We start from the raw sequence: 26,067 nt of genomic DNA on the forward strand, positions 1-26,067 counted from the left end.
ACTACCTGACATGCTGACACCCGAGGATGAATACTGCTTCAACGAGTTATCATCTCGATGCATCGAACTGAAATACTCCCCCAGATTTAATCTCTCTGCTCATCCCGCTTTTGTTCTGGAAGACCTCTGCAGCTTCAATCATCGCGTGTAAGTCTTCAAGATCTACCCAGACTCGCTGTTAGCCAGGGTCTGGATAATAAACAAGTTCATATCCCAAATAAGGGGGGAGAGCCAAAAACGCTAATCGGTTCGCAAACCCTTTTTGCTCTTGGCCTTTCCCCCATTCCACCCCGCGTCAAACTCTCCCACAGGATGTACCGGGATGTCTGCTAGGGGGGATATACTTCGCTCCCACCGGAGAGTTCTTATCGGCTTAAAACCGCTCCGATAACCAAAAAGGGACGACCCCTCCATCACGTGATCCGGCTCCAGCACTCTCAGTCATTGGACGTTACTTGGGTTGCAGAGTCAAGGGACCGGGCTCAAGCTTCGGACCGGTGCATCTCGTCACATTCTCGATCCCCCCATACCGTATCCGCTCCGTCCCATCACTTGATTCGTGCATTTACAGACCTCCTCTGGCCCTTTCCCCCCGAAGACGTAATAGGTAGACCTCGCGTTGCAATTCCCACTCATTCCCGCAGCCTTTCGTTTGTGATTCCCTTCTACCCCAATTACTCTACCTCCTCGCGGTGTGACATCATTGACTCTTGTGAGTGAGTAAGTTAGTGTATGAGAGAAAGGAGAAAACACCAAAAGTGACAATAGCAAAAGGGAAGAGCTCCTTCCATGTTTGCTCGTCTTACCCAGTTGTCCCGGCATCTCCCCTCGGCCCAAACCATTACGCAAGCTGTCAAGCCCGCCTTCCCGGCCTCCGGTCTCGCCCGCAGAATCATGGTGTCGGCCGACGAGCGGAACACCCGCACGATTCACACGGCGGCGTGTCTGATCATCGGAGATGAGGTCCTCGGCGGAAAGGTGAGTCCCCCCCGAACCCGAGGAGCGGCGCATGAGGTATCGTCTCAGCAAAACTGACATTTTTATTTGGCGTGTCCGTAGACGGTTGATGTGAGTAAAGCCGAGCCCCATTGGGCGGCTGCGGTGAGCATACAAGCTGTTGGGGTGTTGATATTGACCGATTGGTCCAGACCAACTCCGCGTACATGGCCAAATGGTGCTTCTCCTTGGGCATTGTAGGTTTCATAACCAGGACACGACGTCGCCCGCCAAGCTTGCTGATTGCCAGGGCAGAACTTGAAGAGGGTGGAGGTCATCGAGGACGACGAGAGCGAAATCATCGAAGCCGTGAGGCGCATGAGTGACCGCTACGACTTCGTAGTCACCAGGTTTGTCCTTCAGTCTCACAGCACATCGAACCCCGGAGCTAACAGGGCGATGTAGCGGCGGAATCGGGCCAACGTAAGGATCTTGTATACCGACATCAACGACACATCATGGCTTATAAGTCGGCAGGCACGACGACATCACGTACCAGTCAATAGCAAAGGCTTTTGAGCTGCCACTGATCCTTAACGAGGATGCGTATGGACGCATGAAGGCGCTCTCCAAGCCTCACAAGAACCAGCCAGACTTTGACTGGAACGTCGACTCCCCGGCTCTGCACGCGAAGCTACGGATGGTCATCCTCCCTACCGACGAGAAGCGCGACGCCAGCAAGCAGTTCCTCTTCCCGCACGAAGACCTCTGGGTGCCGGTCAACGTTGTCAACGGCAACATTCACATCTTGCCCGGTGTCCCGCGGCTCTGTAAGTATACCGCAAGACCTGCCAACACCCGCCCCCGTATCCAAGGTGGTCGACTAACACTGCTGGACAGTCGAGAAGCTCCTGGACGGGTTGAAGCCGAGTATCGTGCCCCGGCTCACCGACCCGGAGGGCAAGGGTCTCTGCCGTGTGCTCATCTCCACCCCGCTCCCGGAAAGCGCCGTCGCCGGCTTCTTGACGCAGCTCGCGGCCAAGGTGGAACCCAAGGGTGTCAAGGTCGGCAGCTATCCCCGGTGGGAGCAGAACGGCACGGTCACGCTGGTTGGACGGTAAGTGATGGGTTTTCTCCGATCCCGCCCGCCGATAAGTCTGCGGACGTTGGCGTTCTTCCTTGTTTTTCGCGGACCGGGCCACGGGAGGGTGATCGCTGACTGTGCTGCAGGGACCAAGCCTTCATTGAGAGCATCGTGGACGAGGTCGTCGAGGGCGTCCAGGGAAAACGCGTGTACTCGGAGGGCGAGGATGACACCACGGCCAAGGCAGGAAAGGGCATTGAATAATTGTAGGAACCGCCCCCAAATTTCGATCAGATAGCAAACAAACCTTCTCCCCCCCACGGTCCCGAAGAGTGTGGCACCGCTGTGCGGCAATTACAAGTCCTTCCTTGTTTTCGGAATTCCCGACTGTAACCTTGTCATCTCGACATTTGTAGTCTCCTAGGCGATTAAGTGGGCGTTTCCCGTCGCGCAAGGAAATCCTCGTGTGGTTGTGTGTATTCTGCTGTCGAAACATCATTTTCGCTCAGCCGCCTAGCCTTTCGGTCCCTAGACCGGACCTGGTTCCTGTGGTTTCGTGCACCTACCTACCTACCTTGTATGTTTATGATTTCCCCGAGTAGTCCGAGTCAACGTTGGATGGGGCCAAACGGCGGAAGACGCGCAAAGGCCGCACGTGGGTACGGGATGGACACACCCTCGAAAGCCCAATTTCGGCCCACATGGAGAAGAGGAACGGAGGTGGAATAAATTGCAGATCTCTTGATGTCGAAGGGAAAGGGCAGTTTTTTTTGCACAGACTGACTCGGCGTCGCAGGCGATTGATCCCATAATTCCAGACGCGAACCAACTGGCCGTCCAGAACTCCTACACGGAGGCGGCATCGCGAACCTCTTCTACCGAATAGCGAAACGATCCCCCGCGACCACCCATGTCGGGCACGATGGCGCCGCATGCTACGAGTCCAGGACCCTGGACGCGTCGTCGCCTCGGCCAAACTCATCCACCCCAAGCGCTGGCTGCAGATTGCATTTCTGCAGGTCAGGGGTGGATCGAAATGATCTTCCAGGGCTTCTAGAATGATGAGGGTTCCGTTGCAGTTGTTGAGCACGCCACGGCTTGGTAGCTCTTTGTGTCGCCAATTGGAGAATGGATCGCGAGAGAGATACGGCAGCAGGCTACCTACCGATTAGAGACTGGCTCCGTTTCGTCGGGAGATGAGTGTGGGTTGGGACTTTGTGCTATCTTGGACGATGCCTAACGAGGTTTGGCTACACTCCGTCGCGTGACGGCACGATGGGGCTGTTGCTCGCGGATCCTTATCGACAGCTTCACTCCCCCCCCCCCCCCCCCCCCCCATGGCGGGAGAAATATCTCGAGACTTTTGAGCAACCATTTCAGCGACGCTATGCCTCTTGCAACGAGTCAGCCGAATTCGAAGACGTGATGGAGCGTCAGTTCATGCTCCACAAAACCATGTCTACGAATACAACCCAGCCCGTCGCATTGTCGCTCACAAAGCATGGATTGGCCGTCCATCGTGTGGCCTTCCGGAAATCTCATCCCTCCCGAGCATCGGCGCACTGTGCGCCCGGACAAGCTTGGGGTCAGTTCTTCAGGACTTCTGGGGGATTAAGCGGCCGTGGTCTGTCCAAGGCAAAGCACGGTTCATGGCCGGACCTGTGCATGTGGTGGCGGCTTTGTAGCGGACGGAAGGACGTAGTAGATAGTCGCCGCCTCGTGTTCATCCATCTACCTTATTAAGAAGGCATTCCTGACAATCCGCCCTGTACCACTCGAGGCCAAGACTTCTAGAAGCCAATATGAGCCTCTCGAGTCCGGTACTATTCAGAAGAGCCACCAATCGACAGGTCATGGGTAATTGTGGCTGCGCCTAAATCTGGGGTATTATCAATCCTGGCTGTCCATTCGACCGACGGTCCAAAAGTCGACGACGTAGAGAAACGAGCAAATGGTTGGAGGCCGTTACAGGGGAGCGTGTAACACAAATGGATAGTTCACTGTAAACCCTTGATGCATGCCAGAAGAAGAAAAAGTATCGGCGTGGCTCCCACCGTATCGTCCTCAGGGTGACTGACGTGCAGCAATCCCCAGCGCCGTTCGAGAGAGACATGACCTGATCACGCCCCTGTCAACTCCACTTTGAAGGCGTATATACCTTCCGAGAGGACGAACGGAAGGGACCTGAGCGCAACATCACGAGAGATCGACACGGTCGGCGGTGATAGCTTCTGGGGGGATGATCGGCGCTGCCTTGCCGGTCGGGCCATGCCAGCTCGGGCAGCGCAAGAGCCAGTGGGTTTGGAAGAGTGCGATAGAGCAACTATGGCCGCGCTTTGACTTGGAGCGTTGGCAGTCTTGACAGCGGACAAATCACACCCGAGATTGTGAGGGCCACCAATGACGAGACTCTTTTGGCCGATAAGAGAGGTGTGCCGTCAACCGGTACTCTCTGAGCGCCGCAAGGGTTGGGACTTTTAAGATCCGATGACCTACGACGCTAGCAGCTGTTTGACGAGAGTAGCAGTCTGGGCCAAGGCGTAAAAAGCATCAAAAGCAAGCAGGTCAAAGATCAGATGTCAGTGCGAGACCAGTTGGCCGTTTGTGCAAGAGGCAAGAGATATCAGTCGGTAGAGGCAATGAATGCCGTTTCAGTCTGGAGTTTTGAGTTTCGCTGCAGCGAAAGTTGAGCCAGATGGAGGTTGAAATCGTTGCCATTGAGAGGCCTCAACACACCACTTTCAGACAGAGGCACACTTCGGCCTGTTCTGTCATAATGACAAAAAAAAAACCTCCCCTATCAACATTGAGAGCCTGGGGTGCAGTAGCCCATGCCGAGTTGCGCCGTTGAAACGGGAAGATTGAGGGGCCCAGAAGCGGTGTTGATGCAGCTGCGCCGTGGGACACAGTGAATAAGGTGGATTCCGATTAATTAACCCCATTTCCCCAACATGGTATTGTGTCGCAATGGGCCGAAGACTGCATTTGAAGGGCTCTGCTCGTCATGGCCCTGGTACGGTGTGCCGAAGGAGGCGCGTACAGTAAGTAGAACTACCTTCTACCTTGTCAGTGCCATGCCGGACCTGTCATACCGTGCCCATCAATCCCTCAACATCAGCTTCACACTCATTGGCTCAAGACGCCGCTGTTCTTCGGGCTGGGCCATGCAGCGAGAATGGCGAGCGATGGATTCATCACTGTCGAGTTTCTCTTGACGAGGGACTGCCGAAACTCTGCTACTGGGTTCCCCGTTCCTATTCAGGAGCAGCGTGTGCCACCGTCGCCACGAGCTGAATGTTTTCCTTGTCTTGTGTTGGCCGAATGCGGTGGTTGATGGCCGTGTGTACTGTTATACATTTGGCTATTGGCTGTGGCTGGGTGAGGCCAAGCTCTGTAGAGGGGTTGGAATAACCGCATTCAGACCCCGGTGCCCATTGGTACGTCAAGGCAACAAGGGACTCACGATGGCGGCTGAGAGGTGCCGCAGTGTGACATGGTTCTCGACATACCCGCCCGAGGCACACTGCGTCTTAGCCTACACAGACATCTGCATCGGTGGTAGACTTCAGACGACGTCGTGCGCCCACAAGCGGAGGAGGCGGAAAGATATTGTGCGTTCCAACGCGTATCTCCTTGCATCTTAGCAGCTGTAACCCGTAGACAAGATGGCTTTGTGGGATGGCCGGGTGCGGCGGGAAGGGAACAATTGCTAGAAACTCTTGCCTTTGCAGATTCTTTGGAAGATTGGGTTCTTGGCCGAAATGGACTGGAATGGAGTTGCATGTAGGCCGAGCAGGGCGGGCACCAGTGCCACCTGTTGGCACGAAGGTCGATTGCGCGGCACCTAAGCCTTGTACTGAGCGACGGCAATCTCACCGCGATACTCCGTAGTTAGCCATGCAACGGACTTCCACGTGGATGCGGGAATCCGAAGAGGCTTAAAGTTGGTACGAGGGCAACGCCGCAAGCAGACAGGCCCACGGCAAGCAGCACACTAGGTACAGCGGGTGGCGATGCAGGTTTGGGGTGGTGTGTGGTATCACTGATCAGGAACAGGGGGCAGGGGGGGGCGCCGAAGACTGTTCGTTGCTGCAGGTACTTGCATCGCGGACAGGGAGCGGGAGTCCTGCGATGGCGACGGGGAATCGACGGTGGTCGAGGAAGGTAGAGGAGGAGGCCCGATGCAAATTGGACGGTGTTGGGGCGAACCTGGGAAGGTTGAGCAAAGTGCACGCATATGTGTGTGTGTCTCTCTCTCTGGGCCCAAGCTCAACTCTATCTTCCCACTAGGTAGCTTGGCTTGGCTTAGGTGCGATCAACGGAAAAGGACGTCACGTACCCAAGTCTAGGTCACCCAAGCAGCAGAAGCTTGCTGAAGTTGCTGCTGTTGATGTGGACGGCTGGCTTGTGGTCTCCTGTGGTTCACTGTATCGAGCTTGAACTCGAGAGGACAACGCTCAGTGCAATGCAAATGCTAGGTATGTAGCTCGGCGAGTACAGTGCGAGCCGGACCACTCGAGAAGCAGGTGAGGTGGGTGTGGTCAGAGCTCTCTGCAGGAGGTACCCACACTTCGGGCCCCCTTAGCTACATAAGCTAAGGTACGTACCGTACTCTGTAGCGAGGGAAGGGGAGGAGGGTAGGTATGGTATGTATGGTATGGCCATGTCCCCGGGCCGGCGCATCATCAACCCACCAGGCACGGCAAAGGAATTGAAGCTACATAGCCTGTCCTTGGAATGTAGTCGCTGGTTGCGGACTGTTTCTCGTTTTCCACGATGTCTCTCCGGGGCGACAAACAATGGGCATGCATGTGAAAGGGCGGGCACGATATGCGCTTGACCAGGCCCGAGGAGGAATACGTCCTCGTCAACAAGCACCACCAAACAAGCAGCACCGTGGACTGCTCCGCCCGGACGTTCTGCTTGTTTTCGCTCCTCAATGTTCGGTTCGTGGAGAATGCCGTCTTTAAATCACGGAGCAAGCCCAAGCAGATTGCTCTCTAATCTGCAGTCTGCAATCTGTAATCTGCCAGGCGGTCTGAAGGTATACGGCGGATGACAGTAGCCAGCCCATCTCATTCGTTCTCCGTCCCTCCCATGTTATTAAAGCAATCAGCAGAGTGGAGCTGGAAAGGGTCGAGATGCGATACGTCCTTTTTTGCTTCTCCCACATTGGGGTTCGGCTCAAATGAGATGACTGAAGAATTGGGGGCCGGCCCAGACATGGCGATTCGACGCAATATTGCATGGCACCACTATGGAAGCGGTAAGGAAACCGATCGGACGCGGTGTGCGGACAAGACTTCGCGAATTGCCCTTTATTACCGGACCTCCCACGATGGCATCCCCGTACGGAATACGGGGATGGACGTTACGCTTCAATTTCGGCGTAACCACCCGCATCTGATAACTACGTAATACTGCAAGAACAGCGTCGATGTTGACGGATAGGTGCATTCTTCTCCACTGCCTGTCCTGCCCCTGTCAGGATTTTGGAATTGCCGCTGGCGTCGCTCGCATTTGCAGTTCGTCCCCCCCCTGCCAGGCCAATACGTATCTCGGGCCACCCCCCCATCCTGCTGATGCTTTGGGTGGGATCCCCATCTCGCTCCCACTCGCACGAACCACATGGCTCCTCTCCCCTTGCACTCTTGCCCACTCACCACTTCCGCCTTTTAATTGATCGCGGTCCCCTTGCGCTTCAATGGCTCCCCTCCCTCGGCTGCTTCGCTGCGGGTGGGAATCTGCAGGCGTCTGCACCGGGCCTCTTTTTATGGTTCCAGGCCCCCCCTGCCGCAGCCAACGCTACTGCACCAGAAGACCGCTGCGACAAACTTGCACTTGCAAGTCCCTTCTTCATCCCCGGTCAAATCCCACTCTCACTCGAGCCCTTGGTATCGACCAAAATTTTTTTGCCCAATCTCTGAATGTCCCTTCCGTCATCCTGGAGCACTGCATGCCGATTCGACGGGTGCAGCCTATGGAATCGACTGCCAATGCAACACCAATCTCCATTCTGCCCCTTTCTTGGGAACTCTGCACATGGGGGCAATCAATTGTTGGCGCCATCATCGCAAATAGCGCCTCCACAATGGTAGAGGCTATCAGCCTGACCTTTGCCTCACCCGCCGACCTGCGCTCTGTGACTGTGTGCCACACGCTGCCTACCTCGCTCTCAGCACTGCTGGTGAAGCGCGTACATGTAGTCTGTGTGCGTGCGTGAGTGCGTGGGTGCGTGTGCGCGCGCGCGTGTGTGTGTGCCTGGATGTACCTGGATCTCCTGCGACTCTAGTCGTCAAATCATAATCTCGGCGCTAACGTCAAGTCTTCGCTGACCAGCAGCTTTTGCCCACTTTGTCGAGGAGAGGCGACTGATAGGAAGTCAAGGTGCCTGGGCGAAATAGAGAGAGGGAGAGTGACAGAGCGCCTGGTGTTGCAGAAGCCGCGCGCATTGGGTCTCTCGTCTCATGAGAAGGGCCCAAAAGAAGTGGGCGAGTGTGTGCGTGAGAGTTACAGGGAAAAGGGACCTGGCCGGACCTGGACAGAGCTTGGCCGGGCACGGCAGAACAAGACCAGACCAGCAGAAGGCCGGGAGAGGAGCAGTAGCATAGCAACAAGACGGGACCAAAGCAGACGGAACCAGAGAAGACTTCAACAAGCCCGTCCCGGCCTTTCACCTCTCACCTCGCGTCACCTCAGCGGTGGTGTTCCCTTGGTTCAGTGAGAGAGCGAGAGAGACAGAGAGACAGAGAGAGGGCGTGTGTGTGTGCGTGTGTCCCATTTGAAATGCTGGGCCGCACCTTTACTGGAAAGGCAATACGTACCGTTTTGGGACAAGGTGAGGGAAGGTACACACAAACACTGTACCTGCCTTCTCTAGGTGCTATGCTGCCTCTGCCTGGCTGGCATTGGGGAAAAAAGCAAAGCGCGGGAAAAGAGCGAAGGGTAGGGAAGGCAGGGAAGGCAGGGAAAGCAGAGGTACGTTGAGGGATGTACAGCTGTGGAGTGGGTGTACTGCGATTTCCGCCGTGCAGCAGCTGCAAGAGCAGGTATCCCGGTACGCTCAGTGCCTTCCTTGCTTGCCTTTTAGTCCTAAACCAGGTGCAGGCAAGGCAGGTGAGGTCGCCCAGTGCTGGTCCTTCCTTCCTTACACTACGACTGGACCGACCCGTTCCCCATCTCCACATTTTGCCAAAAAGCCCCCCTTAGCAACGAAACACCACCCCATTCTCTCGTTCTCCTTCTCGAAAGACTGTCTGCTGTCAGTCCCGGATTTCTGCCATCGACCTCGTCGTTTCACCTTTAAACTTCGCAATCCGGCCTGTGCCGTCCCAGAATCCCACCCGTCGTTTCGCTCGCTGCCAACCGTCCTCACGCACCTCACTTCAACCCGCTGAATCCCTTTCCGAATCCATCTCAACGCCAATCGCCCGGCTCCTCCTGACTGCCGCCCGGATCCTCCTGCCCAGCAGCTGCTTCGAGCCATCAACAACGAGAGCGATCGAGAGCGTCGAGATCACCTCCATCATCCAACACATCATCACAGCACAATGGCGTCCAAGGTTCGTCTTCGCGACCTCGCATCCCTTTAGCCGCTCCTCGCTGCTACTTAGGTCCGCTGCTAACCCATCTTCGTCTCGCAGTTTTTGAGGGAGTACAAGCTGGTCGTCGTCGGCGGCGGTGGTGTCGGTAAATCTTGCTTGACCATTCAATTGATCCAGAGCCATTTCGTCGACGAATATGACCCGACCATCGAAGGTACGTCGAATGATTTATTTCAATCCAACTGCTCCATGCGACCGCGTATCAATCACCTGCTAACTTCGCCATCTCCATCACAGACTCGTACCGCAAGCAGTGCGTCATCGATGAGGAAGTCGCCCTGCTCGATGTTCTTGACACCGCCGGCCAGGAAGAGTACTCCGCTATGCGGGAGCAGTACATGAGGACAGGAGAGGGCTTCCTGCTGGTTTACTCCATCACGTCGCGACAGAGCTTCGAGGAAATCACCACATTCCAGCAGCAGATCCTGAGAGTAAAGGACAAGGACTACTTCCCCATGGTTGTCGTCGGCAACAAGTGCGATTTGGAGGGCGAGAGAGAAGTCACACGACAAGGTACGAGCTTTGCTATGCCGCCATACTGCACTGCACTGCACTGCATGTGTGGTGGTTATTATATGTCTATGGATTGATGACTGATTTTTACTTTGCTATATAGAGGGAGAGGCGCTCGCGAAGTCATTCGGCTGCAAGTTCATCGAGACATCGGCCAAGTCCCGCATCAACGTCGACAAGGCCTTCTATGACATTGTCCGCGAAATCCGTCGATACAACCGCGAGATGCAGGGCTACTCAACCGGCAGCGGTGGTGCCTCGGGCATCAACGGGCCCCCGAAGCCCATGGACGTTGAGAACGGCGAACAAGAGGCAGGCTGCTGCGCCAAGTGCGTAATAATGTGAGCGGTGTTGTGTTGTTGCTTGGAGAGAGCGGGATGGGGTAGCGGCGACCTGAGCGGCCAGAGAGACGCGGGATACCTAGGCCTAGACCGGCAGGTGGATGCTGGACGCACGGCTTCTCCTTCTGGACTCTTGAGCGGTCCAAGCTGACCCTGCATTGTCGATTGGAGAAGACACGTTGACACGGGAACCAACGATCAAAAACTTGTTTGTGCTGCATCGGACGGGGAGTCGGGTTCTGACTTGCTGCACTTTTTGGAACTTGTTCTTTACAAGACAACTTCATGGACATGGCCTCAGCACACGATTGTATGTGGTGGGGGGGACAAGGACGAGAGTCATTTTCACAAGGTTGTGTGGTGAATGGATCCTCACCATGTGCCATGAGAAGAGAGGGATGCGGACATGTTGATCCGGCTGCTGGAGGTGGTTGGCTGCAAGACCTTGCGCGAGGGGCGGACTCGAGATTCTTTATGCACTGGGAGGGCTATTTGAGACCAAACACCGGCTTGTCTCTGTCTCTTCTTTATATCGGTACTCCTTTTTTTTTTCTTTTCATATTGTAATTTCTTCTTTCTTCCGAGACACCGCAAGGTATTTCGAGGTCAGAGTCAGTCGTCAAGTCATACAGATTCCCTTTACGTTGGTCCACCGGACGTGTGCTTGCTTTGCCTCTTATGTGACTTTAAACGGTTGAGCTGGGGTTGGGTGAGATCAGTCACTTTTCAACTTGACCGTTGGGCTAGGATTGTCAACTTGTCTCTTGGCCAAAGCTGCTATTTGCACAGCAGTCTGTAGCTGAAGTCGTCTGGCATAGTGGTCATGAGAAACAAAGAGTGAAGATGAACGTAAACCAATGAGCAGTAATCATTGTACCGTGTGAAGCTAATGTGGTTTCATATCAAGGGCTCTGCTCTGTGTGTGACTGCCTGAAGCTCGTTCGTTCTCCTTTGTCTTCACAGCAGACAATGACTATGACTTGAATGACTTGTCAAGTAAGCTTGGACAGGTTACAAGGAAAGTCACAAATGTGGATTTTGCCCAAAAAGACGGCGAAGAAAAAACACTTGTTTGCCCTCTTTGCCTTGGTCTTGGGACGTGTCCAGGGCAGAAAAGGGAGCGGCGGAGGCAGCTTTGCCTCTCAACAACTTGCCCAAGATTAAAGACCAGCCACTTACAACAACCGTGGCGCCCCACTACCTAATGCAGCCCTCGCGTTTCCAATGTTGCCAACGACCATCCAGTGACATCACAGCCGGAGAAAATGCCAGAATCAAATACTTTCTTTTTCAACCGAAACACTGCAATACGCCTCGCCATTCACCGCCATGGCGACGTCTATCTAAGCCAGTCCACACAAAATGTCACTCAGGTCCAATGCGTCCCCCTGCTTATTCCATCCACCCTGCCAGCCGTTGAGCTGTTGGCTCCCAAATCTGCTGCCATAGTGTAACCGGCTCGACTCCGCCCATCCAATTGTCAACACCTGGCTCTAAATGGATTTCGTGGTTTTCGCTGACCACGCCCTGGCAGTTCAAACAAAGATATACTAACGAAGCCAGGAAATCATCGTCCACTGACATCTTGCTGGGCTGCCGCTTACAGAAAAGGCACATGTTGGCCCCGAAGTTAGTCACCGCCCACTCGCTTACAAACATGGTCTGAATCATCATCTGCGCTGCCAGTCGATAGCGATGATGTTGGCATAGGCGTCGGTTGAGAATCTTTGAGGCGCAGGCACAACCCGTCACCGGAAGGCTTGGCTTACCTAATGTGCCAAACGACGCACTGCTTGCTTCCGTGATCACGCAAGGGTCGCAGGCGTACGATCGCATCCTGATGAACTCGGACCTCGTGAGCGGCTGCGGGCCATCGAAGAGGTTCTTCTTACTTGCCATGTCGCAGTTATCACACACGATGTAGGGTTCCGGCCGGACCATGTGCTCAAGGTTCTCGCAAAATGCGCCGCTGGGTACCGTTGATCCGCACACCTGCTCTTGGAGCGATTTCTGTTCCTCGCAGGGTTTATTGCGGACGACTGAACCATCATACAAGGGTCCTGCTGTAAGGGGTACATCTGGGACATCCCTCAGGACGTTGAAGCCGGGCCGCTTCCACTTGGAAAGCAGCTGCCTCAGGTGCTTCTCATATACGGGAGGATCCCACCAAGACACAAAAGGCTCACGATCCTGCGCCGGCCCGGACTGGTCGTTCAGCTGTAAGAGTGTTCTCTCGGGGAGATCGACTTGGGCCCCCTTTGGAACCTCGAAGAGCTCTGGGACGACAAACTGACGACATTCAACCCCCACGAAGCGGGTGTCGCGTTGGTACGCCGTCATTGCGTCCCTGATTTCGGCACCGATACGGGCTTGTTCCCTATCTTCTTCTTGGGTAACTGCATCGCCCCGTACGTCTTTGTCCACGTCCATTGGAAGGAGATTTGGGTCAACGGGTATGTCATCGGCCAAACGTTGCAGGTCGGCGTCTGATGTTCCATGGCCGCTACCCAGTATATGTTGGATCTCATCCTGGTTTTGAGGTCGACCTTCAAATGGTGGCAGATTGTATCCGTGACCTTGGTCACCAGCCGCGTTGAAGTTGCCCAGCCAGCCTTCAAACCCTTGACCACTTTCGAGTGCCCTAGCAGCGGCATTATTGTCGCCATAGTACTGTTGGCCACCATTAGGTGACATCTGATCTCCGAAGCTCGACCCAGGTGACGAGAAGGTGTTGAAAAATTCGTTTCCACTTCTACCGGCACCGACACCAGGATTTTGCGGCGGTACCGGTGATTCTGGAACCGCATCCTTGGGCAGGAGAGGATGAGGACGAAACAGCCGCCTCTCCTCTGCATACTTGGGCCGATTCGGTCCTACCAACTGGTTTTCTGGCACATCCCATCGCTCGCTATCAACACCATTAGGACCATATCCGAGAGACATATAATAGTCTGCTGAGTCAGCGCCGATGGTTTCTGTACGTTTGCACACGTCGACATCGACCCAAGGGTCGCACGGCGTCCCAGTTTTGAAGCAGCTATCACATGGCCGGTTGCGGTCACAGTTGTGGCCGTTATCCCGACAAGGCTTACACCCGATGAATGATGTGCTTTTATCGCAGGTGTTCCTTGACCATCCTATCATCTTACGGTCCATGTGTGGAAGAGTGAGAGGAGGCTTGTTGGGGTCTGGCTGAATCCGGCAGGTCAGGCCCCAGGAACTGCACTTGGCGCACGCAAAGTGGGCATCACCATCGTAGCCTCTGCACTGCACCATGTTGTTTACGCAGTTGCTACACTGCTGCCTCTTGGGCCTGCTTATCGATTTGCCGGTTGGGACGAACTTGTCTCCGTAGCCAGGCCACTGGTACGGAGCGTTGTACACCCGTCCAGTCCAGGGGTCCACGCACGGTATGTCCTTCTCGACGCACGAGGCACACTTGAACTCGCCCAGCCTCACGTCCAGAATCCATGAGCAGGCCCTCCACTTCCTCTCCGTCAGGTTTGAATGGCATGCGCGGCACATGTGCCTCCACCACGGCCGGTGGTTGCGGGCCACTGTCCCGTCCATCAGTTCCGGCCGGTTCCACATGAGCGACGCCGGCTCGTTAGGCACGTGTCCCGGCCGCACCCCGTTACCATCGCTGTACATCCGGCATAGAATGCCATCAATCTTGCAGGGCGTGCATCCGATCTTGACCCTGTCATCAACATCGCACAGCGTCGGCCGGTTAGAGTTTCTCTTCTCCCTGCAACGGACACAGCAGCTCGTGTCGCTGTCGCCGTTCGGGTACATGGGGCGCGAGTTGGCGAAGCGCTTCTGCCAGTACTCCCCGCCGCGGGCGGTGCAGATGTGGTTGGAGTCGACGAGGTTGCGGTACTTTGTGCACCTCGAGCACTCAATCTCATCTGCGTGGTTCACATCGCACCGCAACTCTGCGACCCGGCAGGGGTCGCAAGGGCCGTCCTGGGCCAGATTCGACTGCGGACGCTGGCGGTGCAACGGCTGCGGGATGACCGCTCCCGTAGGCCCCGCGTCGTTTCTGGCTTTCTTGGGATTACTATCCTGGCTTGCCGAATCGGCACGCTGGCGCTTCGTCCCCGCCTGGTTCTTGGTCGGGGGCCGCACCGAGTACGCGCAGCTGATGCCGGCGGCGACGCACCTGTTGCATGGATGCTTTCCCGAGCACCAGTGTTTGAGGAGCCGGCAGTTGTTGCATCTCGCGTAATAGGTCGGCTGCGTGGGCTCGGCTTGTTGCAGGAGCGGGGCGGCGTAGGCATTTTGCTCATCGTCAGGCAGGATGTACTGCGGCTCCGGCGGGAGGACGCGCCGAGTGGGCATGAAGCGTTCCGTCGTTGGGAATAACTGTGGAGGTCGGGGAAGATCCGGGAGGATAGAGTTCGCCTCCACCAAGGCGCTAAGGTCTATGCCGTCGTTGGTGTCCGCCGGGAACTCGTAGGGGGCGTCTTCTCGGTATGTATTGTATGCCGTGGTTGGATCCGGGTAGAGACTAGCGGTGACCATCGGGTCGAGGTCCATTTCAACATCGAACGCCTGCTGAGGCTGCTGTTGCGGCGGCATCGCGGCCGGGGGTTGTTGCTTAGCGGAGCCATTGCCAGTGTTTGCTGGGGGCTGCTGGGCACGTTCGAACGACGGCAGCGCGATTGTTGCAGGAACCCGTCCTGACATTTCTGCGCCCTATCTGCTGCTCAAGCAGGCTCAGTTTCACCAGAATATGTCTCGTTGCAGACAATACGAACAGCTCTCCCAATGTCAAAATAAGATCAGGCAGTGTCTGCCCGAGGCTGCAGTTTCAGGAGACTTGTTGCAAACTCTCGTCAGCTCGTAGAGAACCTGTCCCTTCCACTTGATGAGAGGTTGTGTTCATTTTTATCTTGAGTCTGTCCAAGCTAATCATTGCTCTGAATCCTGGCTGTTCAAAAAGGAAAAGGGCATTCTCGGAGCCTCCCTTGTTGCCGGATTTCCCCTTGTTGTCGACGATTGTCCTCGAGAGCACGGCGATGCCATTTCGAATGCTTTGTCCTAATTTGGGCATCAATCCTACCTTTGATGACCGATTCCGATTGTCCAAGTTGTTGTTTGGTGGCCTTGACGGATTCGGACAGAATGCTACTTCAGACTTTGCTTCAATGGGCAGCATGCTCGAGGCTGTCAGCTCTTCGGTAGTCATGAACATATTCTGGTATTCGAGCAAGGTGGGGGGTCTTCTGAGACCATCTCTTTCAGTTATAAAGGTTCACTAGTCGAGTTGAATCAACTCGTTTCCTCACGTGCCGCTTTTGCAGTACATTTTGGGAGATGGCATAGCAAGTGCCTGGCGATCTCCGGAACACTGCCCGAGTTGGATCGCAGGTTGTCATGAACATGTGCTCAGTGTAGTTCGTAGTCATTCTGGTACATTTTCTGTCAATCCGCCAAGATGTCGTAGGCAGCTACCAGGTACCGAATGTTGCTAGTCTTCCATGCCATGCTCCAATAACCAATCATCCAACCTATCTGTCCACTCCCATAAGATGACCTCCCTCCCCTCAGCGTCGGTCGTGAAGTTTCCATGATAATCGCCAACAGTCACGCCCTTCAGCTGCGGAACGACCTCTCGCACGACCCTGCCCGCGCGCTCCGTCGCCTCGACGTTTTGAGCCAGTACTTGAAGCCATCGCTCATTCCCGCCTTCACCCATGTAAAAGTTGCCACACAGGGGACCTCCGTCAAAGCCGAGGTCGAGTTCGGCGGACCAGGGGAGGTGAAGGTGTTTGAGGTTGGAGAGGGGACTGAGGGTTTTTGTAAGGTTCTATTCCGACGCAGGGTCAGTCTCGACATCAATTCGCATTGAATAAAATGAGCAAAGTGAGAGGGAGGGTGGGGAAAGAAGGCACTCACCCGCAATATCTGTTCCTCCTTGCGAGGGTAGGTCCGGTATACGCCTGAAAAGGAGCCGACCCAAAGCTCGTCGATGTCGGAAAATTCGTTGGAATCGACTGCAATGCCACCATCAGTTTCCCAGTTTTGTACGCAACCACATTCAAAGGGGGCAATGTTTTGCCCGAGTAAACTCACGTTCTGCCATCGCAGACCCCCATGCAATGTTACCCAGATGGAGCTTCTTCAGCCCCTTCAACCGACCTGCAGCCTTGACCCAATCCTCATTCGTATCCTTTCTGTGACTCCTAGGTGACCTCACGGATTTATCACGCCTGGCCTCGAGTCTCTTGACAGACGGGCAAACATCGATTAGCCACGGCGCAAAAATATTCGCCGTCAACTCCTCAACACTGCCCAACCTCGTCCCGCTCTGAACGAACGCCTCTCCAATGGCGGCGTTCTCGTTGAGCCCCCGAATCATCCAATCGAGCTTCTCCAGGTTATCCATCGACCCCAAAACTTCGTTTAGCAGCGCTGGCAAGGGCTCGGTCAGGGCGTTCCAGGGCGCCCTCTCGCGGACATAGACATCAACGTCCAGCTCCCGGACTTCCTTGAGGGCTCTGGGACAGGCCCGCATCTCCTTAAGCCTCTCGATCGTGTTGGACCATTCGTCGCACGAGCCCTCGGGGCCATCATTGTTTATTTCGAGCTTGCGGAACAAATCTGCCGGCACTCTGAGGCTGCTCGCCAGCGACTTGTCACCGCCCCCGAAGGAATCGCCATTCTGCGAGGCAGCATCGTCGGTGAGGCTGCATAGAAATGATTTGATGTTTGGGAGGTCTGCTAGATCACCGGCGCGCTCGGAGAGCCATGGGTGTTTGGTGTCGAGGATGAAGCGAGGGACGCCTGCGGAACTGGGGGGATTTTTGCCGCCTGCCCAGGAGGGGACGAGGGGCATCTGGAATGACGGGATTTGCCATGCTGTTGCGAGACCTTGGAAGAAGATTGCAAAGACAAAGAAGAGGGATGTTGTGGTTGTTGATTTCATTGTGGGTTTGATGGGGATGGCGGTCGCGGTCAAATTCACGCGGGTTTTGGTGCAAGTGGCGTGCTCTTGATGTTTTGGGACGACTAGGCACGCTGCATAGGGGAGAAGCAACCGACTGGTTTACCATTTATACAACATACACCTTGGTTAAAAAAATTAAAAATTTCATGGGGGATCAGAATCGTGGCATCGAAAGGAAGGCCACGTGTATGGTCAAGGGTTGACGAAATCGTGTCCAAAGCCTCGGAGCATTTCAATGAAAGATGAATAAGGAGTCATCCCCGTCCCGCAATCATTGCTGCGCCGCGGAACAGGCAGGCAACAACACCAATGCCAATACGCTCCCATGGCGATTGGGACAACTGGTCTTTTTGTCTGTAGTTCGTATGCGACATAATAGTAAACCGCCAGAGTACGCGAATCAAACAAATATTATTCCAATGGATATCTCGCCTACAACCACCTCGGGTACAGAGACCACCTCGCCTCATTCAGTACCCAGCCAATTAACCTCCCTCCCAGAACCAAATTTTAAAAATGTTTGAAAATTCAAATCCAAATATCCGCTAGTCATTCAAAGCCCAGCCTGGCTTCGGACTCACACATTCCTTCATGGCTTTCGGGGACAGGTCGTAAAGGAGCGTTAGGGTATCATGACCAAGTTTCCACCATTAAATATGCAGTCCCTCTTATAAAAATGCCGCCAAGCAATGCCGATTATTCATTAGTCTTAAGGAGTGTCGTGAATCCATCGTGAAATTTATGCTGTTAATCTTTTCTCGTAAAACGCCGAAAATGTGGATAGGATCTCGATGAGAGAGCCAAAAAAATGAATGTCGTGAAATAAAGTAGCTTTTCCCACCTATTTATAAACCCGCGATAAAATCAAACATGGCGTGGGGGGAATGAATGGTAACTAAATAAGCAGAAGAGCCAAAAGTGGCGTGATGAGGGCGAGAAGGATGGAGGTGGCTGGCTTTGACGCCGCACCCGTGGGAACGACGACAGGACCAGTGGTTCCGGTGCCAGGGGAGCTTATGGTTGAAGAGGGAGATGCGGTTCCCGAGGTAGAACCGGGGTTATCACCAGTGGCAGTGGATGTTGAAGGGCTGGAGCCAGTGCCGGTTGTTGCGGTGTCCGTCGAGACCGTCGAGGCGGTCGCTGCGGAGGGCGTCGACTCACTTGCAGAAGGGCTTCCAGATGACGGTATGTCAGACGCTGAGGCCGTTGAAAGAGTCGATTCCGTCACAGATGCAGCGGTAGAGGGAGTCAAAGTTGCTGTTGTGGTTTCGGAGGTGGCAGTTCCCGTCTGGGTCGACTCGGATGGCGTGGATAAGCTAGCGGTAGGCGTCGTCTCAGAGGTATTGGGGGCCGAAGGAGCCGAGGTTCCAGTAGCAGAAGCGTCAGCGGTAGCGGTAGTTGTGGTGTCTGGGATGGGCACCGCAGAGGTGTCGCTCGATCCGGCTCCTTGACTGGCGGTGGTGACTGTAGCCGTTCCAGTCGCCTGGGTTTGAGGCGGCAGCGCAGTTGCAGAAGACGGAGTTTGTGGCGCCTCTCCGTCGCAAAATACAAGAAACTGCTGGAAACTTGGCTCGATGTAGATGCGCAGTGTGTCCTTCCCTTCCTCCTCGTTATCAAGCACACACTGCCGGCACGTGGCGAGGTCGTTCTGGAACGCGGAGTTTGGTTGGCAGATATTGGGGTTCTTGCCAACATTTTGAACTTCAATGTAGCAGTTGTTGCAGTTGTCGTAGCAGATGGCGGGGGCAATAGTCATGTCCCGCTTGTTAAAAAGAGAGCGACGCTCGTAGGACTTGTACTCCTTGTGGTGGTTGTAGGCATGTTTGGCTGTCTCTGTAGTAGAAACCGGAGCCGGTGCAACCGTCGGCGTTGGTTGGGAGGTAGGCGGGAAGTGCGTCAAGTCAGTGGCTGATGCCCAGTTTCCAGTGGTGATCGTTGTCTTCTTGTGTCCCTTTTTGCCCTTCACCTTGGTCACAATTACCTCGTAATCAAAAATGTCGAAAGGAAGACCAAAAGCGTTGGGATTGAGGTTGAAATATCCTTCGTTGGTGGGGTAGTAATGCGTCTCGTTGTCCTTCCAGTTGGCCAGAGTGTAAGGCGGTGCCGGGATGCAGTCCCTGGGATTGCAGACGTAGTCATCCGTAGGCGGATCCGCCCACAAATTGCAACCAGAGGGCTTGGGAGGGTTGCAGACATAACCGGGCTCGCAGCCCCAAGTTCTGTTCGACTTGGGATCATACCCAAGAATAGGGTTGACACCAGGAGTGTTGGTAGGCGCAGGGCAGGCAGTTCGATCACGAATCTCGGTCTGTGTGACGGTCAGGGGAGGAAAGGTAAGAGTGACAGGTGGTAGAGTCAGAGTTGAAGTGACAACCGAGGTTGGCCCGGGAATGACGCTTGTGATGATTGTTCCGTCCTCGGTCACAGTCACAGTTGAGGCTGGGGCAGTTTCGACTAAAGTCGTTACTACTGTGGTACCTGGAAGAGTAGTTGTGCCGGGAGGCAGAGTGATGGTGTTTATGTCTGTGACTACTGTGGTCAAAGTCAAAGTTGTTCCGGGAAGAGTGATGGTCGTGAGTTCACCAGAAATCGTCGAAATCACAGTTGATCCCGGGAGAGTAATTGTTGCAGGAGGAGGAGTGATCGTCCAAGTGTTGGTAACTGGGATAGTAATTGTTGTAACCTGCCCAGAAATTGTTGTGACCACAGTCTCTGGCGGGAGTGTAACAGTCTCTGCAGGTGGTGTCACTGTCGCGGTGACAGGGATGGAAATGGTAGAGGCAGGCAAGGTGATGGTTGTAACTTCGCCAGAAACAGTTGTGACGATGGTAACCGGCGGCAGAGTGACAGTCTCAGCAGGGCGCGTGACAGTTTCCCCGGGCTGGGTTACTGTGGCGGTGACAGGGACAGTAATGGTGGAGGCAGGCAAGGTGATGGTTGTAACCTCGCCAGAAACTGTTGTGGTGATTGTAACCGGCGGAAGAGTGACAGTGGAAGCGGGTTGGACTACTGTCGCCGTGGCCGTCAAGGTGTTGGTCTTGGTTCGAGTAACGAACGATATGACAGGAATTCTCGAAACGATGGTCGTGACGTATGTTTCGACTACAGTTGTGTATGAAGTCTCTGTTATTGTCCGGTCGTTGGTCACAGTCACTGGAACAGTCACCGGGTAGCTGGTCGAGAGAGTGATTGTGTCATAGTACGTGGTGGAGACATAGATGGTCGTCGGCGAGGTGTAGGTATACCTCTCCGTCTGCTTATCAGTGACCGTGGCGGTTCTTGTTTCTGTTGCTGTGGCAGTGGCGGTCTGAATCTCAGTGAAGGATGCAGTAATAGTCACAGGCGTCGTGTAAGTTATGTAACTGACGTACGTGGATACGCTGAAAGCCGTGGTGGTTGTTGTATGATCGACCGTGATGGTGTAAGGAATACTCGTGGTGTAGATGTAAGACGATACCACAGTGGTCGGCGTGACATAGGTAGTTACTGAAGTTACCGTAGCGGTTCTAGTCACTGGCTTCGTGATGGTGGCAAAGTCGGTGACCTTTCTAGTAACAGTTGCGGTATCGGTAAACTTCTGGGTATCTGTAAATTTCTGGGTATCGGTGAATTTCTGAGTCTCTGTGAACTTTTGGGTAATGGTATCGGTGAAGTAATACTCCTTGGTAAAAGTTTCGACAGTGGTGTAAGTCTTTGTGACGTATATGGTTGTGCTTGAAACGACCGTTGTGGGAACGAGGGTGGTTGAGATGTACGTCGAGACGTAGGTCGAGATCGAGGTGTGGATCCTGGTCGCAGTGACTTCTTGCGTCTCGGTAAACTTCTGGGTTTCAGTATGCTTCTGAGTTTCGGTGTACTCCTTGGTCTCGGTGAACTTTTGAGTCTCAACCTCCTTCTGAGTCTCGGTGAATTTTTGAGTCTCAGTCTGCTTCTGAGTCTCGGTAAATTTCTGCGTAACGGTAGTTGGCACCGGGATAGTTGTGAACTCCGTGACCTTCTCTGTTGTCGTCTTCCAGACTGTCGTTGTGCGAGTCTCGCACACCTCGTGAGGAGTACGCTTCTTGACATCGTACCCGGCACCATAAGTTGACGCCGCGTAAGTAGTTGGCTCAGGTTCGACGACAGGTTTGCACCTAACATCAGTTAGCTCATGGATCTTTGGTTTTGTGGTAATTGTTTCTCTTACAGTGCGACAGTGGTCGTGACAGGATACGAAGAAACCTTTGTGGTAACAACTGTCCTAGTTTCATAATCTGTCGTCGTATACGCTTGGGTTGTAAAGACCGTCTCCTTGGACACCACGGTGACACTGCCTCAGATTAGCAATGGTTCCAGCTCCATCGGTTAGACGATGAGAGCAACTTACGTGGAAACAACAGGCTTCTCTTCAGTTACGGTCGTGGCCTGAGTGACAGTGTCTGTTGTCTTTTGCGTGACAGTCACGGTCTCCGTCTTCTTCTCGGTTACAGTTTCTGGTTTCTTTTCGGTTACGGTGACTGTGACCGTCTTTCCCCAGGGACACTTCGAACCCCAGTGTGCGCAGTCGTCTGTATCGGTACCATGATCCGTTGATTTCTTGTCTGCGTCGGTATAGGTGGGCTCTGGTTGAGCTGCGACAGAGGAGGCAGCCTCTGGGACAGGCTCCGAAGTAGGTGTAGGCGAGTCTGCTGACGACTGAGGTTCAGTCTCAGATGAGGGTGAGGACGCAGGGCCGACTGAGTATGCACCGGATGGTTCTGGAGAAGACTCATTCTGCCTGGCATATACCGGCCTACCATCTCGCGCCGTGACACTGGCGGCTAGGGCCCCCAGAGCCAGCAGCTTTCTCAAGAGCATGGCCGCAGATTGGAGTGAAAGAACGACTGTGACTTTCCCACCTGCCCAGAGTCAATGCAACACGTAAACTTGCCGCGTTGCGACAGTAGACTAACGAATGTGGGAGGGTTGCAGGTTGAAGCTGAACACGCACAATGAGTGTCAGTCGGGAATTGGGGGCAGAACAGGTTCGTGAGAGCTGGGATTGGTATCTGGGGCTCATATGTATGTACAATGGGGTGCAGTGAGGAGGAGGGAGGCTGAGAGCTGAGTTGGTCAGACAGCCTTGCCTGAGCGCAGACCCAGGACGAGGTGGACTACCTTCCAAACAGCAGGATGAGATTCCCCGCTAGCTTAGCCAGAGAGAGTAATCCGTACCTCGTAAGCCACTTAGTGCAGTGACCGCTCTACGTGACATCCGTCCGAGTTGGTGTTGAAAGAGGTGGGTGGTCTTATGGGCCCGGCATCTCGCAAGTTTCTTCCAAGAGCAAATGGGGAGGGACTTAGCTAATTAAACCAGCAACAGAGAGACAGGGAAACAAGATGACTGGGGAGCCCAGCAACATGGGACCTAAGCTCCAGGCCCTCGCCTCTCGTGTGCTGACGTGCCACACACTGATGGGGTGTGCCTCGAACGGCAGTCGGGCCAAACAAAGACTTGGATTTTTTGCCATGAAGCTTCACTCGAAAGTCATTGGCGAATGCAAGATCGGAACAAGACCAACATGGGGCGCAAGAGGCGAGAGAGCCGATGGAGGCGGACACGGGAGGAGGGGAGGGTGGTGACCCACCTAGACCCTGGCTCGGAGCTGCAAAGATGACAACAGGGATGTTGACCGCAGTTGACAAGCTGTTACCTTGAAAGGCAGGCGAAGCCCAAGTCGAATTCAGAGAGGTAGCCATGACAACGGCACACAGGGACGGCACCAAGAAGGCGGGTACCAAGTACAATAGACGTGATGACGGACAGACATGGACCAGTTGGGTACGTGTCCCGGGAGACTTTGCGCATGCAGCGCGCAGAAAGAAATGGCTGAAAGCCTGGTCGCCAATGCCTTACGGTGCAGCCCATTGCGGCATAAAAATGACAAATTTAAGCCTAGTCGCAGTGTTGAACTCGATCACGCACCCAAGAGGCTTGGATAATGCACACGGTCTGGCATAGCTATATGGTCTGGTCATCTCAGACTAGGCTGATGGTGGAAGTAAAAAGCATAATTACATTGAAGGAGACAGACGTAACGAAAAGAAAAGAATAACGAGGGACTATTGATCAGTGGCTTAAGACAAACTCAAGACCACAGCTTGGCGGATAGTGAGAGAGACCCGAGCACTTCGTCACATCCATAGCTTAGCCACATGGGCAACGTCGGGCGGCGGTGGGGCGGCATCGGCCGGCCGTTGTCGTCGTGCTTGGGTTGGGAGCGAGTAGCATTGGCAAAGGCCAAGACCGAAAAGACTCCTGCACGTACAGGGAACTTTTGACTCGGGAGGAAGACATGAGTGGCCAGCCCTGGTTCCTCTTGCGCAAGACTCAACCATACATGCTGCATACTAGGTTGGAGCCGTGTGCATTATTGCCTCGTTGGATCGGCCTAGGTCTTGAAAACCCGACCGCAGTGGAGACATGGTCCCCATGGATAAGTAACGTAGCGAGTAGGGAGCAAACCCACAGGACTTGGGCCGAAGGAAAATCTGGGGCCAAGACATGTCGGGAAGAAGTAGGGTAGTAGACATGCGGGATGCGAAGCGCCTGCAACTGTTGAGGTCCGGCACGGGGAACAAGATTGAAGATCATCGGCCCAGAGATGCATGCAGTATCGCATCCGGATTGTCAGGTACCACGGGAAACCGTTTGGTTGAGTGCGAGTCTGTGGCAAAAGATATAAACAAAGGCAAAACACTCAGCCATTTGTGCAACGGAAAAGGCTGGACACACCAACGTCCAGCTTCCCATTGCGGATGCTTGACATCGGTAACAAAGAAAAAAATCCACTCATCGTCTTATGAGGAAACCACTATCCGGCTGGCTGCAGCCGAGGTGGCCATGAGGCAGTGTGAGTAGTACAACATCAGCCCACAGGTGCCACTTGTGCACATTGCGACGATGTTTGAGAGAGGATACGGAACATCGGGTGGCGGAACCTGATGTCATGAACAATTGTATGGAATAAGGTCGTGCTGATGCAGTCTGATACCTATTGTGTTGTAATGCAACAAGGAGTCGAAAGAGCATCCAAGGGACATAGAAGACGTGTGGTAGAAGTCTTCGCAGGATTCTTCCTAGTGTTCCTTTCTATCGGCCCATTTCCCCCGGTCGTCCTGCTGACGAATTGAAAGTGAGGCTGAGAAATTGTCAGCACCACCGGGTCCGTTCTTAAAATATTGGGGTATGAGAGTAAGATCCTAGACATGGTTCTGATCATGACATGATCTTTGGCTGTGTGTTCGAGGTCAGCCATGTATCGGTAGTTCCCCGCAAGCCTATGGCTCGAGTCGAGGGTGATGCCTCGCCGGACGTGGTAGTCGTACACGCAGTCGCCATTGTGCAAACCTTATGCAACAACACCCGCCGCCATGTGGGTGGCTGGGCAGGCAAGCATGGAGGCAGGGAGGCAAGGCAACCAGAGGTGAAAAGGTGAAAGCGAAGCTGAAAGTGTCAGCAGAAGAGGATGAGATAGATGACCAGGAACAGGGAAGGTGAATGAGTAACAATAGAGATTGACTAAGGCGGAAGGAGCTTAGTACAGTGACAGGGGAAACGTGCTGCCGCCCTATGGGAAGAACGGGTAAAGAAAGACCTTTCCCTATCCGGGATGGTCTGGTGATCTGGTCCCCCAAGAGAGGGAAAGAGGGGTAAATGATCAAAAGTGGGGACTTTCCGTCCGTGCTCACCCCACCTCCCGCTTTCTCAGCCGTCAAGGTTAGAGATATCCCATTGGTTTAGGGACCATTACCTCATCTTCGCTAAGCCGCATACAGGTTAGGGATCCATCGCCGTTCTCTTGGACGCCGTTTCTTCCTTTTCTTTGTGTTCTCATGGTTCTTCACATTGCCGCTTACCGTGAATGCTTCTTCATTCCTTCATTGAGTCTATCTTTGGGGCCTCCCTCGAGCTTTCTCCACATCACATCCGATAAGCTATCCAGATAAAGAGAGCTGCCGATGCCTTCATCCCTGCCATCGGTTCCCCGCCCGGAGCACACTTGAGAACTCGGCGCCCCTTTGGACCTCGGGACTTATTGCAAACCACGCTCAGCCTTCCACTCCCTCTCACCGACTGTCGTCGCCCAGGATTCGTCTTACATAGTACTCTGACCATCCCACAGGGCTGACACCATCATCCTCATTCCGTTCAGTGGGTTGCTGAGTGTTCATCCGTACCTGACCTGGAATTAGACCTCATCCGAACTACCCTGTCCCCGATCCTGGCCCGAGCCCGCAGGTCCAACTGTGCTGGTCCCATTCAGACCTAGTAGGACCAACTTGGCGACCCGTCTATTGACTGACTTGCATATGCCTATCCCCTGTCTTGACCACTGCCGCCACACCATTTTCCATGCACGTTGATGCTGGAGCCCCTGCGCGCCTAGTATAGGTAGCGATGGGAGGGGGCGCACAAGCAGGCAACAGCCACAGGCGTCCCATCTGGCATCCAGAACTCTTTCCTCTTGCACCGCAGCTTGGGGCCTTGGCCCTTGAATCATGTCACCTGTCTTGTTGCGGTGCCTTCCCCGACTCCAAGATTACCCGGAATTTAATCGAGCCATTTTGACACTTCGGTCTTAGTCGCCCACCAAGAGTAAAGGGATGGCATTTTTT

At 54.3% G+C, this 26,067-nt stretch overlaps 5 protein-coding genes across 5 annotated transcripts; 2 read left to right on the forward strand and 3 right to left on the reverse strand.

The window, feature by feature from the left end:
* Positions 1–789: 789 nt before the first annotated feature.
* On the forward strand, positions 790–2,284 carry EsH8_IX_000454 (flavin adenine dinucleotide pyrophosphatase; the record flags this gene model as incomplete). The annotated part of the gene is made up of 8 exons (XM_083266790.1): positions 790–978; positions 1,060–1,068; positions 1,149–1,193; positions 1,252–1,346; positions 1,402–1,419; positions 1,474–1,766; positions 1,837–2,053; positions 2,167–2,284. The coding sequence occupies 8 exons, from the start codon at positions 790–792 to the stop codon at positions 2,282–2,284; spliced, it is 984 nt and encodes a 327-aa protein (XP_083130355.1).
* Positions 2,285–9,570: 7,286 nt separating this feature from the next.
* On the forward strand, positions 9,571–10,482 carry EsH8_IX_000455 (ras family-domain-containing protein; the record flags this gene model as incomplete). The annotated part of the gene is made up of 4 exons (XM_083266791.1): positions 9,571–9,582; positions 9,664–9,778; positions 9,862–10,137; positions 10,241–10,482. The coding sequence occupies 4 exons, from the start codon at positions 9,571–9,573 to the stop codon at positions 10,480–10,482; spliced, it is 645 nt and encodes a 214-aa protein (XP_083130356.1).
* A 1,388-nt stretch (positions 10,483–11,870) lies between these two features.
* On the reverse strand, positions 11,871–15,167 carry EsH8_IX_000456 (uncharacterized protein; the record flags this gene model as incomplete). The annotated part of the gene is made up of 2 exons (XM_083266792.1): positions 11,871–12,157; positions 12,248–15,167. The coding sequence occupies 2 exons, from the start codon at positions 15,165–15,167 to the stop codon at positions 11,871–11,873; spliced, it is 3,207 nt and encodes a 1,068-aa protein (XP_083130357.1).
* Positions 15,168–15,951: 784 nt separating this feature from the next.
* Positions 15,952–17,409, reverse strand: EsH8_IX_000457 (uncharacterized protein; the record flags this gene model as incomplete). Its single annotated transcript, XM_083266793.1, has 3 exons — positions 15,952–16,290; positions 16,380–16,477; positions 16,557–17,409. 3 exons carry the CDS (start codon positions 17,407–17,409, stop codon positions 15,952–15,954), a joined length of 1,290 nt encoding a protein of 429 aa, XP_083130358.1.
* Positions 17,410–18,325: 916 nt separating this feature from the next.
* Positions 18,326–22,266, reverse strand: EsH8_IX_000458 (uncharacterized protein; the record flags this gene model as incomplete). The annotated part of the gene is made up of 3 exons (XM_083266794.1): positions 18,326–21,563; positions 21,617–21,739; positions 21,797–22,266. The coding sequence occupies 3 exons, from the start codon at positions 22,264–22,266 to the stop codon at positions 18,326–18,328; spliced, it is 3,831 nt and encodes a 1,276-aa protein (XP_083130359.1).
* Positions 22,267–26,067: the final 3,801 nt, after the last annotated feature.

Source organism: Colletotrichum jinshuiense, chromosome 9 (genome assembly GCF_051148585.1).
Source record: "Colletotrichum jinshuiense chromosome 9, complete sequence".
Taxonomy (NCBI): domain Eukaryota; kingdom Fungi; phylum Ascomycota; class Sordariomycetes; order Glomerellales; family Glomerellaceae; genus Colletotrichum; species Colletotrichum jinshuiense.